Source organism: Podarcis erhardii (assembly GCF_964252035.2).
Source record: "Podarcis erhardii genome assembly, chromosome: 4".
In the NCBI taxonomy this organism is placed as follows: Eukaryota; Metazoa; Chordata; class Lepidosauria; order Squamata; family Lacertidae; genus Podarcis; species Podarcis erhardii.
Window position 1 is genome coordinate 23,214,332 of NC_138508.1, and position 16,518 is coordinate 23,230,849.

Below are 16,518 nucleotides of genomic sequence, written 5' to 3' on the forward strand. Positions count from 1 at the left end.
CATAAATAAATAAATAAATAAATAAATGGAGGAAAGTACTTCCGCTACATTTGTCTTTCTTGCTCCAGCCTGCTCTTGTTTTTCACCTCAAGGGGTGTCCCCTCAGTGCATTCCTGTAAGTGTAATTCTGCGTACCTGTGTGCACTGTAGCTGAGGTGCACAAATCAATCAGTGTACACTCTTTCACACAAGCACTAGTATAAGTGTAGAGAAAGGATACACCTCTGCCCAGTGTAATGTGTGCATAAGCCTAAGACCTGTGGCTAACTGAAGGTGGGTGAGTTTTCCTTTCTTCTGTCTCTGCCTAATGCCTTAGGCTCTTAGCAGAGCCAATCAATTTCCCTGTAGCCAACCCATCCTTAAGCATCTTGGAACTTATGGTAGCAAACTCACAGCATTATTAATTCCACACCAGAGCACCAGTTTGAAAAACAGTTGGAAACTGTCCCTAAGAGATGAACTGGTCCTCTTTCCCACAGCTTTGCAGGGGGCAGTGGGGAATACTGGTGAGCTTCTGCAGGCACCAGTATTCTGCTGGTCTTACTAAAGTCTGGTGTTAGTGGGAGAGGGATAGACAACACAGAGGGAGTAGATATATTTCTTCTGCAGAACTCTTTATAATAACCATTTTTAGCCTTATTCTAAGTCAGGCCATTGGTTATCTAGCTTAGTTCTGTTCACACTAGAGCTACTCTCCAAAGTTTCAGACAGGGGACTTCCCAGCCCTACTAGGAGATGCTGGGGGATGCCTGGGACCTCCTGCAACACTGATCTACAAATTTTTACATGGAAAGGGCATAGCCTTGCAGCGCCCCTTAGGCCAACCTTCCCCACCCTGGTAAATTCCATATGCTCCAGACTGCAACTCCCATCATCCCCAGCCAGCAAACACGGTGGTGGTTCCAGCTGATGGGAATTGTAGTCCAGAACATCTAGAGATCACAAGGTCGGGGGATGCTGCCATAGATTTGCAACACTTCCAAAGGAATGCATGGTTAAATACCCTGAAATCTTTTGTGAAAAGCGGGGTACACTTTTCACAAAAAGTAGGGCCTAATACCACTAACAAGAATGCTTGGCTGGATCCCCACTGGTTACTGGCTACTGATCAGGCTTCTGTAAATCTGGTCATGTTGCAACCCTTGTCTTCCCTTACCAAACTTCTTAGAGCAGAGCAAGGTAGTTCTACTTACTGTCTCTCAGCTGCCAGGCAGAATGAAAGCGTCCTTAAGCCGAGTGAGGAAATATGAATGTGAGCAGGGGATTTAAAGGGGGCAGGACCTTTAGGAAATGCCTCCACAACCAGAACCCATTTGCCTGTGGGAGTGGGGAGGGCTGTCAGAAGGGTGAGGACATCATGTCAGTGCCAAAGACTAGTACTGTGCACTGTGCTTTAGAACAGGATTCGGCAACTTGCTGCTCCATGATCCATTATCAAAAACAGGGAGTGATCTACCACCCAGGGATGGGTGCAGGGTGGGCCGGCACCTAGCTGTCTTCCCCCCCCCCAAGCCAGCCCTTTCTCTCTCTCCCTCCCTCCCCCAGCAGCTCTCTCTCTCCCCCCCTCAAACCAGTTGGGCTGCGGAGCTGTCCTGTGCGAAACCTCTCCTACCCTGAAATATACTTGGAGTCCTGCAGTGATTTTGTGCTCTTTATTGCTGCTTGTAAAACAGTGATTGAATCCCCCCCCCCAAAAAAAAAACCCCTTGAGCCTTTATATACATTATTTACACAATGAGTCCCGTCTGATTGGCTGATTCTGCTTCCCTCCTGGAGCCTGATGGGTCTTCTCCTGCAAGCCAATCAGCTGTTGCATTCTAGGATCCTACCTCCCTATTGTTCTAGGTTCCAAGCTTAGTATATAACATACCCCCACCCCCAAAACAGCATGCGATCTCTCTTCCCCCTTGTCAACAGGAGCCACGCAGCTGATGTGGATCCCGATAGCGCCTGCCCTCTCCCTCCCTCCTTCCCTCCCTGTCAAAGGGAGCTTTCCCACGTGGCTCCTCCTCGTGCCTCCCTCTGTCTCCAGCAGCCACCCCCTTCCCCATTTGGAAAACCACGCTAAGCCTGCCTCCTGCGCCTGCACTTCTGCATCTGATGTTGCAGAGAAAGGCCCTGCGACTGACCACAAACAACCCCACGGTTGACTGGGAGTCTCATGATTGACATGTTGTACATGCCTGGCTTAGAGGGTAGCATGAGACTCTTAATCCCAGGGTTGTGGGTTTGAACCCTACATCATGCATTGCAGGGGATGGGACTAGATGACTCTCATAGTTCTTTCCAACTCTATTACTCTATGATTCTATTATTATTTTCACTATTCCTAAATAACTTATGTGCACAAATATGTTCAGGAATTTATTTATTTTGGGGGGGGGGTCATGGACATTCTCAGCTGGAGGTTGGAAGATATGAGGGGGAAAAGAGCAGTGCTGCCTTTTTAACCTGTGGAGGCAGGAACACGAAAACTCAGAGGGACCAAAAAACAATGGAAATGGTTGACAACACAGACACACATTCACTGACTGGGTCCTCAACTCCAATTACCTGACTGTGTGGACTAATGAGGGCAAATTCAAAGCGATAAAATGTGGATTCCTAGTGAGTTACAGCTCAAATGTGGACAAGTCCCAAGACAAATTTTATTTTTACAAGAAACACTTGTTACCGTCCACAAACCTACATTTACTCCATAGGATGTGCTACAAGACAGACCCAAAAAAGAAAATAACAGAACACCTCTAGTCATCACATACAGCTCCCAAGTTAAAACAGTACAATGCATCATCAGAGATCTACAACCTCTCCTGGACAATGACAGTTCTCTTTCTCAAGCTCTGGGAGGAAGACCTTTCATTGCCTACAGACAGCCACCCAGTCTTAAACAACTCCTAACCCACAATAATACTACAACCAGACCTAACACGGACACTGGCACCAGAGCCTGCAATAAACCCAGATGCCAACTTTGCTGCCACATACACCCGGACAACACCATTACTGGCCCCAACAACATCACACATACCATCTCGGGACTATTTAATTGCTCATCGTCTAACATTGTGTATGCCATAAAATGCCAACAGTGTCCTTCAGCTCTCTATATTGGACAAACAGGCCAGACCTTACGCCAAAGAATAAACGGACATAAATCGGACATCAGGAATCACAAGACAGAGAAACCAGTAGGAGAACACTTCAATCTCCCAGGACATTCTATACAAGATCTCAAAGTAGCTGTTTTACTACAAAGGAATTTCAGAAATAGACTGGAAAGAGAAGCTGCTGAATTACAACTTATCACCAAACTTAAAACCATGGAGAAACCTGGTCTGAACAAAGACCTTGGATTCTTATCTCATTATACATGACAAAGCCATTTTTCACCTTTTCACCCCTTGCTTTTTCCTGTAAGACCTATTGCAGTCGTTAAGAGTCGTCAACAGGCTCATCACAGCTATCTGCCAATCACCCAATCCCACCACCCTTCTGAGTAATACCCCTCCCCACCTTCTCACTATATAGAAGGGTCTGGAAACTTCTGTTTCAGTGTATCTGAAGAAGTGTGCATGCACTTCCGGGTTGGCGCCAGCGCCGAATGGCGGACTCCCTCCGAGCTCCGGAGGGAGTCTGCTCGGCAGGGGCTGGGTCCTACCGCACCGGCGATGCGGGGACCCTTAAAAACCACGGCCAGAGGAGGCCGTGGACATGGAGACTCGGCTGGCACCGTTAGCGCCCTCCCGACTCGTGAAGGAGCCTTTTTAAAGGCTCCGGATCGGGTGCCGGGGAGAAGCGTGGTGCTTGAGTTCTCTGCTATCCCTGCCGAGCGCAGCCGCATGCCATCCGGCGGAGAGCGCTGACTTCTTCTATTGAAAATTTGGATCTAAAAGAAGAACCCGTGAGTAATTGGAATATGGACAAAAAAAAAGGGGACAAATTTTTAAAATTTGGAGCGAACGGGGGAGGTGGAAAAAAGGAAGTCATCCCCCCCCGAAATTGTAGAAGAGCCAAAACAAAGGAATGGATAACTAAGATCGAGAGTAACCTTATTTCACCGAATTAGCAACTTCGCGAGGGAAATTTATAAGATTGAGCCGGAGGAGAAAAGTGGAATTTGTATTAAAAAGCAACACCCCCCCCCCCCGGAATCCCTGGAGCGATTCGTGAAAATGCCTGGAGAAGAGTAACGGAGGTTTTGACAGGTTTTGACAGCTGTCAAGGAGCTGTCAAAACGGAAGAATGTAACAGAGACTTGGTTATGGACTTTGCCGGTTACATTTGATATAAGTTGGGTATAAATTGTTTCAAATTGTTCAAATAAGGATAAATAAGCTATTTGGACTGGTGGATGGGCTTTGGAAGGGAACTTTGTTACGGGAATCCACCTAGAGGAGCTGAGGGATATTGCATGTGTTTTTGACAGGAAACATGTGCAGTTGAATAGAACTTTTAATCTCCTGGGAAACTGCAGAAATGGAACACTATTTTGTCTACAGAGGTCTACATACTATAGGAAACAATGGAACTATCTGTTGGAAAATGAAAGGATCATGATGTAATGTTTTGTTCCTGAACAACAAGCCTCTGCAGGGATATTAGAAACTTTTGGAGAAAGAACATTTCTGTGGGAGAACAGAGAAACAAAAAGGAGGAGAATGGCCGACAAGAACAAGGAAATAACAAGAACTGGACAGAAATGGGAAAGGGGATATTTGGGATATCCAGATTTGACAAGCTTGTGGATTTAAAATTGGAGTTTTTACTCCTGGATATAAAAATCTGGATAGAAGAAATGGACCCTCTTCTCGTTAGACTTCTTTTAGGATTGGACATTCGTAATTTAATGATTGGACATTTGCAATTAATAAGACTGGCAAAGAATCAGAGGGATGTGGGTTTAACGCAATGTGGGAACTCCAGGAAGATATTAGAGATGGAGGGTTAGGAGGAACGTAACAGGGAAAAGGGGGAGGGAAAGTTGGAATCCAAAGGTTGTAAAATTATTATTTAATTCTATGTTTTGTTTTGTTTTTTGTATTATGTTTGAAAGGGGGAAACTCGTGGAAGGGAATAGATCGATCTTAGGGGGATGGGAATTACGCTAAACTGGGTAATGGAGGATGATTGCAATTTGGGGATAAGAATTTGTTGAACCTAATTGTTTATTTGGAAGATTTGGAATACATGAGGGGGTGGGGAGGGGAAGTCCTAGTTATTGGAAAAAGTTTATAAATTGGATTTAATTTGTTTTAATTTGGAAAACCTTAATAAAAATTATTTTAAAAAAAAAAAGAAGTGTGCATGCACACAAAAGCTCATACCAAGAACTGACTTAGTTGGTCTTTAAGGTGCTACTGGAAGGAATTTGTTTTGTTTTGACTATGGCAGACCAACACGGCTACCTATCTGTAACTGATCCATAGGATGTGTAAGAGATAAACATATGCTTCAGCTTATTTTATTTCTTTTTTAACAGTGAAAGAACAGAACAGGCGGTCAACGAATGTATTATAGAAAGATGTCTCTCATGTGTTTTTCTGTATGAGAGAAATAATCAAAAGGAATTCTGTAAGAGGAAATAACATATATAGTTTCTGTTGTCACAAAATTTGGTATTCCAATGATTCATAAATGAACTTCATTCCATCTTTCAATAAATTTGTCTGGTGAATGTCTTTTTTATAATATTTTCACTGAGTTTTAATATAACAACAAAAAAGTGAACTGTAACAAAGTATCAAATGATGCAGAGAATTAACCAAACATTTTCCCCAAATGTAACACGAGGGTTAGCGTGTCTAATATTTTAAGACTTAATTGAAACAAGAGAATCGCTTAGCTTTTTTAATGATCTGGTGCATGACTACTTCATTATAAGTAAGCTTGTGTTGTTGTTGTTGTTGTTGTTGTTGTTGTTGTTGTTGTTGTTGATTTTAAAAAAGCAGTCCACATATGCTTGTAGCAGTTGAAAATTGAAAGAGACCCCAGAGATTTCCAAAATCATGCTATATTCTGTCTAAATACAATCGCCTTATCTGATTCAGGGGGAGGGGAATCAGTGACCCTTCCAACAGATGAGTCACTGCTGCTTACAAGGAAGGACAGAAAGAGAAGCAGTCGGCACAATGCAAACACACCAGCAGGAGTACTGGATTGGCTCTGCCAATGTGTTTGCACCACACCAAGCTCCCCAATGCCTTGCCCCTCTCCCTTCCAGCAAGCAGCAGCAGTTCAGCTTTCAGGAGGTCAGGTAAGCACCACCACTGCACACTGTCATCCTCTGCTGCCAGCGGACGAGGGCTGTGCAGCAGGGTGGCAGATCAGTCACAACAGAACATCCGCACATAATTAAGTCCTGTCATATCAGAACTGTTTTGGTTATCTTCCACCTTTGTTTGGATGCCACATATGAAGCCCGTAGTGCAGTTGCTGCTCCAGGGGCCAAATTTCGCCCAGGATGGAGACTTGCCCTTCAGTGTAGACCCATCATCACACATGAAATGAATGTTATTGGCTGCTGTATCATCAAATATCCCTTGTGCTGGTTCCACACTCATAGAAAAAGACACCAGGTTGCCTCTTTTGCATTTCTCAATCTCTCTCCATGATCCAAGCCTGTAAAAAGAAAAGACAACGACGGCAATATCCAAATTAAAGTTCATACACTGCCCTTTGTCAGAAACATAAACTTACAGATCTGTCTTCTGAAGAAATGATTCCAAATTAGAGCAAAATTCATAGCCTACCCAGTTATTATAACATTCCCCTGCATGCATGCACAATATTCTCCTCCTGTGGCCTTCTGGGGGTGAGGAGTTACTTCTGGGATTAGAACAGACTTAAGTCTGAAATAGTGAGAAACTGGTATGGACAGGTTCACCTTTCACTATCCATAGCTGAGCAGAGAGCAGAGGAACGACTATAGAGTTTCTATGACTTGCCCATCCCCAAAACTGGTTTCCTTGAGTATGTGCCTCCAAAACCAATTAGCCTTAGAGTGTACTTTGGCGCTCTACCCTTTCCCTTTTCATTCTTTTGTACGTAATGCAATTGGTTATTTCCCTCTTGCTATCCATCCAGTGACTTGATTGGCCTATGGATTTCTGGCACATGTGTCTGCAAGAAACATAAATAAGTATAGACTGTAATAATCAACAATGTGTTCAAGCAACAGTCACCCTTTGAATGAATTCACGAGTCTTGTGAAGGAAAAGCACACATTTCCCTTTTCTCATTTGCTTCCTTTGGAAGGAAAGAAGATAAGCCACTCAAAAGAAAGGTACACCTTGGTATTTAAGAAGGAACATCTTGTGATATATTTAAAATCCAAAACCAGAGCAGCCTTGTGCTACTTAATGAATGATAAATTACTGAGGTACTTGCAGTAGGGTACAGTACCTTGTATATCCCTGAGGAGAGAATCTCCTGTCCTTCAATTTGCCTGAATTTGGCTCTGAGCCTGTTGTAACCAGTGGAATACAACCAGTCCCTTTGAGGAAGCATGAATGTATGTGTTTCTTTATCCTACTGACAACATTCATATATTGTTCAATAATTATCAGAAACAAATAATCGCAGTTAGAAATCACAGCAGCAAACCATACCAAGCAGCCCAAAATCACTGAACTATGTTAAAAACATAAAACACCTGGAAAAATGAAAAGATCTTCACTTAATGCCAAAAGGATTACAGTATTGGGGCCACCCAGATAAGCTTAGCTGGGCAAGGCATTAAATAACCAGGATGCCACTACCAAAAAGACTCTTTCCACCCATCACACTTTACTTGGTGGGGGACCCAAAGAAGGAACCTTAAAGCAGGTGTGTCAATAAAAAGATATTTAAGGTAAAGGTAAAGGTACCCCTGACCATTAGGTTCAGTCGTGACCGACTCTGGGGCTGCAGCGCTCATCTCGCTTTATTGGCCGAGGGAGCCGTCGTACAGCTTCCGGGTCATGTGGCCAGCATGACTAAGCCGCTTCTGGCAAACCAGAAATGCCGTGTCCCTTCCCATCGGAGTGGTACCTATTTATCTACTTGCACTTTGACGTGCTTTCAAACTGCTAGGTTGGCAGGAGCAGGGACCGAGCAACAGGAGCTCACCTCGTTGTGGGGATTCGAACCACCAACCTTCTGATCGGCAAGCCCTAGGCTCTGTGGTTTAACCCACAGCGCCACCTAGTGCCAAAAGGACTACATGTGGGACAGCAGGCGAGCTTAGAACTCACATGGTAAATCACAACCAACCAGGTTTCTAATTTACATAAGCTGCATTCTGTGCAGTACCAAAGGTTTATTTGTGTCGACCTCCCACCACCACCTGTAACACTTCATGAAAAGATTGGGGTTTTTTGGTTTTGGGGTTGTTGTTTTTTGTAAAATGTCTGTATGTCAATCAGAACTTGGAGAAGCTGTGCTTGTGACAAACTTCTGTCCCTGCAACCAGCAACCACAGTCATATTATTTATCAGTGGGTTTTTTTTTTCACAACATGTTGATGGGAAGGCAAACATTATGGAAAGTACCTTATTGGAGATCTTCCAGAAAACCTAAAGTTTAAAAACATATAAAGATGGTGAGAACCTCTCTGCATTTCCAGATTTCAGGAGAATGGAAAGGATAGGAAGCTGGTAAGGGCACAATCCAAAATCCTTGTACCAACACATAGTCAACTACAAATTTCCTCTGCCTAAGCATATCCATCAACTGCCTGGGGGGGGGGGGGAATGGGACATCCTTTTTAAAGAGAGGACAGAGGCCAAAATGGCCGCTGCAATCTTGTGAGATTTCAGACTACACTTTTTTCAGGCACAGTGCCCGAAAGCACACAAGATCGTTGCCCGTGTTGTGTTGGAAGGTAAGCTTAAGAATTGTTGGGATTAAAGTAACAATGCTTGCAATAAATTACCTTGAACCAGTATGGGGCGATAGAAAGGGCAGGCGATTGTCTCCTGTTCAGAGGCTTCCATTTGGACAATGAAACATTAACGCTAAGGTGTGTTGATTGGGTGATTTTAAAAATGTATACAGACACACTCTCTCTCTCTCTCTCACACACACACACACACACACACGTACACCTGGAAGGAAGGAAGACCCAAGTTAAAAATAGCATGAACGTCTGCCTTTGCTGCTCCCTCTTGGTTGTAAAATATAAAAGTTGCTGCTCAATCACACAGCTATTTGGGACAGTGGTCACTTCAGCAGGAAGTACACTGATGTTCACGCACAACTGGGAAGTCCTTTCTGCAGGCAGTTGTTGTGTTTCCCCCATAGTTTATTACAGGCATAGGCAAACATGGCCCTCCAGATGTTTTGAGACTACAATTCCCATCATCCCTGACCACTGGTCCTGTTAGCTAGGGATGATGGCAATTGTAGTCCCAAAACATCTGGAGGGCCGAGTTTGCCTATGCCTGGTTTATTACCTTTGTGACTTGCACTTCTCCACACACCCCACCCCACCCCACATATTGGTTGAAAATACAGAATGTTGGTAGCAGGCTGGTTTCTTACTAAGCAAATTGACAGAACAGTGCCTCCAACACTATCAACACCTGCATAGCTGTGCCCCTTGTTTAATATTTTTCATTGCCTCTCATTGGGAAGTGATAGGTGCAGAGTTAAGTAATTCGGTTCCAAATAGACACACACCATTCTCAAGCTGATATTTAATTGTGGTTAACATCCATGACAACTGAAAAGTAGCAGAGAAACATTGTATGATAAGGAGACACCATAGCGTTCAGCGGCAGCAGAAGAGCTCCACATCATTAAGTGCTGTGTCATCGCGCTCGCCTTGGTAACCCTGCACCTTTGTCTGGATCCCACAGACAGAACCAGAATAGCAGCGACTGCTCCAAGAGCCAAATCTACCCCAGGCAAGTCCCTGGCCTGTCAGTGCAGTTCCGCCTTGGCAGGTGAACTGGACGTTGTTGGCTGCTGTATCATCGCCTTGGCCTTGGTGTTCTTCCACTCTCAGAGAGAAAGAGACCAGATTGCCTTGGGGACAGTATTTAATTTCTTTCCAGGATCCCCACCTGTCAAAGAAGATACTAATGTTAATTAGAAATGCACAAGGATCCCTCTGCTTGCTCCAAATGGGACCAAGCACTTGTAAGCATTCCAAAAGGATGCTCCAAAAGCCTCAAAGGCCTTTCCACTGCTGTCTTCAAATGTCCACAACGTACCTGCCTCTGCCCCTCCTTCCTACCCCAACACTCTCCCCTCCCAGTGAAGGCAGTAGTCCATGGCCAGGAACCCAGAGTTAGGTAGACTTAGTAAGTCTATGAAACTGTTTGATATCATTTTGATGTTTCATTTACAATAAATCTTGCTTGGTAGAATGATCTAGCAAAATTATATATTTACTGGAAAAGGAGAGAGATGACAGGGCACATAGATCAGTTCACTAGGGCTCGACTTCTTTTAAGTTAGAGAACTCTCCTGAAGCAAAACAACCAGTATATTTCAGAGGATGTAATGTGGGATATAGGATTATGATCCTCCATCCCTGCTGTCAAGAAGAAAACACCAACAACTAGGGTATCATATGCCTGGGTACAGGGGTAGGCTTTAGATAGTTTAAAATTGGTTTCAAATGTTTTGAATATGTTTTGTTTTAACAGTACTTTTAAAATAAAGTACTTCTTTGGGAGGAAATGTGGGCTAGTACTTTAATAATTAGTGGTCCTGTAAGGAAAAACAATAACTGACTTGGGCTGCAATCCTACAAACACTTTGTTGTTGTTTAGTCGTTTAGTCGTGTCCGACTCTTCGTGACCCCATGGACCAGAGCATGCCAGGCACTCCTGTCTTCCACTGCCTCCCGCAGTTTGGTCAGACTCATGTTTGTAGCTTCGAGAACACTGTCCAACCATCTCGTCCTCTGTCGTCCCCTTCTCCTTGTGCCCTCCATCTTTCCCAACATCAGGGTCTTTTCCAGGGAGTCTTTTCTTCTCATGAGGTGGCCAAAGTATTGGAGCCTCAGCTTCACGATCTGTCCTTCCAGTGACAAACACTTTACCTAGAAGTAAGTCTCACTGAACTCAATGCAACTCCCAAACAAATAACTTCACTTGTAGTCCTTCCAGTTATCTAATTCCTGACAGTAATATGGTGTTTTCTAAGAACATCCTGGTTCTCTTGAATAGAATTGGAGTCTGTCTCTATTCGTTTCTTGGCTTCCATGAGGCAGAGCCAGGTCCAGATTTGGCCTTGAGTAAGATCCCCTTAATACAGAGCTTTCTGAATTTTTCATGAAGGAGTGTGGGGAGAGTTCACGCGACACACCTACACACTGCAGCTGACACACAAATGTGTTGTGACACACAGTTTGGAAAGCTCTGCCTTAATGTTTCCTTCCTTAAGTGCCACCACTGCCCCTTCATTTGCCTTCTTCTCTGAGTCCAACACATATGGCAAAAGAGGAGGGCAGGAAGAGCAGAATCTGCTCGTCCTCCTTCCTCCTTGCACTACCCACTTGCTCAGAGAGGTTAAGTGAACATGCAAGGAGGAGGAGGAGCTAAGCAAGGAAGAGCCAGAGGTTGGTACAGGGTCCCCTACTGGAGTACAGGCCTCAGCAAGTGTCCAGCAGTGCCAGCCCCTCAGGCTGGATTTGCCATGAATTCTGTGGTCTTGCAAAGTAGTGTTCGAAACCAGGAAAATGCTAGAGTTGATACCACTTGAGAGTTTTGAACAGGCAGTATGAATCCTGATGTTCACCTTTTGGTGGTGCTGATTTAACCCAGCGTAAGTAATTTCCTGTCAGCCCCTCCCGTCTTCCAAACAATTACACCAAAGAATAAATGAAAGCAAGAAAGCTACTTACGGTCCAACTGAAGACTCAATTATTGATCCATCAGTGCAGTGGAGACGGACTCCATTCAGGGCTGTATCATCCCCAAGGCCTTGAACTGGCTCTACCTATTGGGAAAAATATGCCAAGCTAGCTTCCTCATGAGGTGATTATCTGGGTGATGGCCCATTCAGAGAACAAAGAAAAAAGGGCTCTGTGCCAGACACCAAATGGGTGGGACCCCTCCTTCAACTCTTAGATAGTTAGAAAGACAAGCCTGGGTTTTAGAGCAGAGTTTTTGGTGATGTGAGGTAAAAGAAAAGCAGCAAGCAGAGGGCCAGAGAATAATGTTTGATTTCTGTTTGTATCCAAGGCTACGAGAGAAGCAAAACCCTTTTGTAGGTAATGCTGTAAACCTCTCCATTGTGGGCTCAGGTTGTATGTATGTGCAAATTAAACCATAGGTCATAAAGACACCACAGTCTCCACTGTGCCTTATTCTAAAAGGAAACCCGAACCCTGGGTAAGCACTTGGAACTCCTGGAATCTCTCACCACTTGGAAATTGGGCTGGTATGCAACAGTGGTGTCAGAAGGTGAGATTTGTGTTTCCTGGAGGTGGACCTGTGAGGAAGGTGTGCCCATGCCAAAATGAAGGGAGGAACAGCAACTTCCCTGGAGTAGATCAGGTAGATGCTCCAGCAGCAGTTAGTGCAGCAGTGAGACCAGCTACCTGAGGAGCTGATGATGACTGATTTCTCTACCCCCTGGGAGCCTGATGTGGAAAATGGGGTGCAGGAGAAAAGTGCCTCAGTGGAGGACAAACTGCAGGATGGAGATGAAGAGCAGCTGCTAATAGATCTCTTTACTCCATGTGTGCCAGCGGAGCAGGAGGAGCAGCCTCACTCTAAAGAAAACATGAACCCCAGCTAAATGCCTGGAAACTCTGGAATCTTGCACCACTGGGGTGGCATTCAATAATATCACGGAGTCCCATTCTAACCACATAGCACAGAAGGAAAACAATTTTACCATTGAGGAAAAATCTCTTATTCCCTGCACAGATCACTGGGGGTGAGGGGTGGGGGAAATAGGGATGGTATTCAACTAAGCTTTACACAGATTTGTCCCATTAATGAACACTACTAAAGTCTATTAATTGCATCAGGCTTCTCTGAGTAAAGCTGAGCCAAATACAGTACCTCCAAAAGATATTGCCCTGTGAGACAATTGGAAGGGCTTCATTTTGGATGCAACCACTTACATACAGCCTGTGGCATTGAGGGGGACTTGCACCCCTAAAGACACACACACACATGGAAACAAACCATGCTAGAATATTTTCCCAGTAAAGAAATGAATTTAACAGAATCTCTCCTGATCAACCTCAGGGTAGGGGAAGAGGAAACCAGCCCATCACCTGGCTGCTGATATCTGGTTCATCGTTCCTTAACACTTCTCCACCTTTTAGACAAAGGGGAAGAATAATAGACTTAAGAGGACAGCCATTGCCTGTGCCCCCTCCTCCTCACGGAGGTCTAAAACTATGTTCTGGGAAAGGAAAGAAAGGAGGGGAAGAACTTTAGAGAGAGCTGGATGTGACAACATCTCAGGAGCAAACCTTACCTTCAGTGAGAAGCCATGAGCATAAGATCCTGCTGGACAAAACTGGATTGCACCCCAAATACCCCACGGTCCTCCATTTGACACTGTGAGGATAGAATTATAGTTTCGGGCTTCTGCAGGCGCAAGGAAGCAGGAGAGGGTCAAGAAGACCACAGCCAGGACGGTAAAATCCATGGAAAGTAATTTGCTCTGAATCAAGGAGCAGAAAGTTAAAGAAAACTGGGAATTTATAGCCCAGGACTTTGAGCTGTGCTGCTATTTCCAGAACTCAGTAAGAAGTCAGGCAATACCACCAGAAGACAGAGTTGCATTAAATGCACATCATGTCAAAAAGTGGCCAGGAAGTTTACAAAAGAGTTGGATTCCCCAAACCCTCTCAGAGTTGCTGGAACTCATCCAAGGTGAAATAATCCTGCAAAAATTTAACCTCTTCTCTATCTTTGCAATGTCCCTCAACCCACTCGGGTATTATATCCACATCCTTGGAACTGCAACAATGAAAATTCAGGAGATGTGAAAGAAGGGAGAAACGTCACTAAATGCTGAGTCTAGGTTTGTGAATCATACATGCTGGGGTGCAAACTGGCCCCATAATGAGCCATTCTGACCTACAGTTCGCAGGCTGCAGATCATGGAAAAAACCACTACCAGAAGGAAAGAAAATTCCAGTGGAATGAGGGGTAACATATAAGTTGTTGTTCGAGGACCCGACCCCCGCAATGTGAAATGAATACACAAGGACACATGATTTAAGGTTAATGGGCAAGGAAAGGCCACAACTTTATTGATTACAGCAGTGAAAAGGTATTGGCTTAGGCATTGGATCTCTAAAACAAGTGGGTTTATTCACCAGTAGGTGGAGCCTGTTGATGCTAGTCCAACTATAGGCTCTCCCCTGATGTCACCGAGGGTCGTGCCATGGCCTCCCGCCAAGCAGGCATCGGACAGAATACACAACCGCCAGATTCCTTTAACGGAATACCCAAAAATTGAAGGCATAGGCGATGGCCACACCTAGCCCTTCGACACACCACAACACATTATTCCAATGCCTAACCTACCCACCAATACCACAAAAGTTGTGACGATTGCTACGAGGTAGGCGAAAAAACCAAAAAGCCTAATGCCAAATGGAAAAACTCCTACCAGGCCCCCTGGGCAACCAGGGCGACCAACCTAAGGTCGATAGCAAGGCCAAGGAACTAAGACCTAACTCAAAGGACGACAGTGAAGAATGAGGCCGGGGAGAGGCTGGCGCTGCAGCAAAAGGCTGCTGAACACGCCCCCTCTGAGGCATTAACCTCGGGTTAAGAACTTTGCTTCAGGATGAGAACAGAAATCGTGCTCTGGCGGTGCGGCAACGGCAGGAGGCCCCATTAGCTAAAGTGGTGCTTCAGGTTAAGAACAGTTTCAGGTTAAGAACTGAACTCTGGAACGAATTAAGTACTTAACCCGAGGTACCACTGTATAAGAAACATCCCTGGACATCACAAGATAGTTGCCTAGTGAGAGAATTTCACAAGTATGTGGATCCTAAATAGAGAGAGACACACACACACACCCTTTGGGGCTGGATAATCAAATAGATATGAATGACAGATGCATCTGCAGGGCTTCAGAATCTAAACTCAAGGCCCGGGCATATAAATTTCGGTGCAGGGGGTGCATAATGTTGTACTGTGCATAATGTTGTACTGTTTTAGTGTTGTTAGCCGCCCTGAGCCCGGCTTCGGCTGGGGAGGGCGGGATATAAATAAAATTTATTATTATTATTATTATTCAGATAACCTGGCCCCAAACCACTTGCCGCTTTACAGGTAATCTGCAGCATTTTATACTGAGTCCAGAAATGAACAGGTAAGCAATGGCACTGATAAAGCATAGATATTATGTGCTCTGATCTTTTAACATAAGAAGAGTCTTGCTGGATCTGACCATCCTGTTCTCACAGTGGCCAACCAAATGCCAATAGAAAATAAAAAACCAGTGCTTTCCCCATTGGTGATTCACAGCAAGTGTTCTTCAGAGGCATATTGCCTCCAACAGTCAGTATGGCTACTCCTGCCCACCACCAGCAACTAAGCAGATGCACTCTGTACCAGCTGACACCTTTAAAAGCAGCCCCACAGGCACTTTTACTTTCTAAATTTGGATTTAAACATGTTTCCCCACCCACCAAAATAATTTCAGTTCTAGGCTGGAAACGCCAGGGTGTGCTATGTTTGATTTCAGGACCAGCAAGATGAATTCAGACTGTGACTCAGCACAATATCTGTACGTTGGTTAACCAACACCTGCACAGTTGTGCCCCTTATTTATTTATTTCATTTCATTTCATTTCATTATTTCATTTCATTTCCTCTCATTCAGAAGGGAAATGTACAGAGTTACACAATTCGGATCAACACACACCATTTTCCAGCTGATATTTAATGATAGTTAACATCCACGACTACTGAAAAGTAGTAGAGAAACATGGTAAGATGTGGAGACGCAGAAGGCTCAGAAACAGCAGTAGAGGTGTACATCATTAAGTGCTGTGTCATCACTCAGGCCTTGTTTATCCTCCACCTTTGTCTGTATCCCACAGATAGAACCGGTGCAACGACGACTCGGTGAGCCAAAACGACCCCTGTTAAGTCCATGACCCTTCAGCACCCGGCCTTCTTCCACTTTCAGAGAGAAAGAGACCAGATCTTCCACTTTCAGAGAGAAAGAGACCAGATTGCCTCTGGAACAATATTGGGCCTGTGTCCAGGATCCCCACCTGTCAAAGATGACATCAATGCTAATTATAAATGCACAAGCATCCCTCTGCTTGCTCAAAACAGGATGAAGCCTTTGTGAGCATTACAAAAGTCTCATTCATGCGTTCACACTGTACCTGCCTCTGCCTTTCCCTACACTCTCTCCTCCCAGTGAAGGTAGTGGCCCTTGGCCAGGAGCACAGAATTAGGTATCATTGGTACTTGACTACTGTAATTTGCTCTACACAGGGCTGCCCTTGAAGCTGTCCCAGAAACTCCAGCGGGTGCAGAATGCTGCAGCGAGGCTCCTCATGGGGTCTCTGCCATGGGAGCATATTCACCC

At 44.7% G+C, this 16,518-nt stretch overlaps 1 protein-coding gene across 1 annotated transcript; it reads right to left on the reverse strand.

The window, feature by feature from the left end:
- Positions 1-9,662: 9,662 nt before the first annotated feature.
- LOC309341259 (vitelline membrane outer layer protein 1-like) lies at positions 9,663-14,095 on the reverse strand. The gene is made up of 3 exons (XM_081860842.1): positions 13,429-14,095; positions 11,837-11,931; positions 9,663-10,046 (listed from the first exon to the last, which is right to left on the reverse strand). The coding sequence occupies exons 1-3, from the start codon at positions 13,600-13,602 to the stop codon at positions 9,752-9,754; spliced, it is 564 nt and encodes a 187-aa protein (XP_081716968.1). The 5' UTR covers positions 13,603-14,095; the 3' UTR covers positions 9,663-9,751.
- Between the last annotated feature and the right edge of the window lie 2,423 nt (positions 14,096-16,518).

Coding starts and splice junctions, on each gene's coding strand:
- LOC309341259 (XM_081860842.1), bottom strand. CDS start 13,602: ATGGATTTTACCGTCCTGGCTGTGGTCTTCTTGACCCTCTCCTGCTTC. Junction 11,932..13,428: donor CTCATGGCTTCTCACTGAAG/GTAAGGTTTGCT, acceptor TTTTCCCAATAG/GTAGAGCCAGTTCAAGGCCT. Junction 10,047..11,836: donor ATTGAGTCTTCAGTTGGACC/GTAAGTAGCTTT, acceptor CTTCTTTGACAG/GTGGGGATCCTGGAAAGAAA.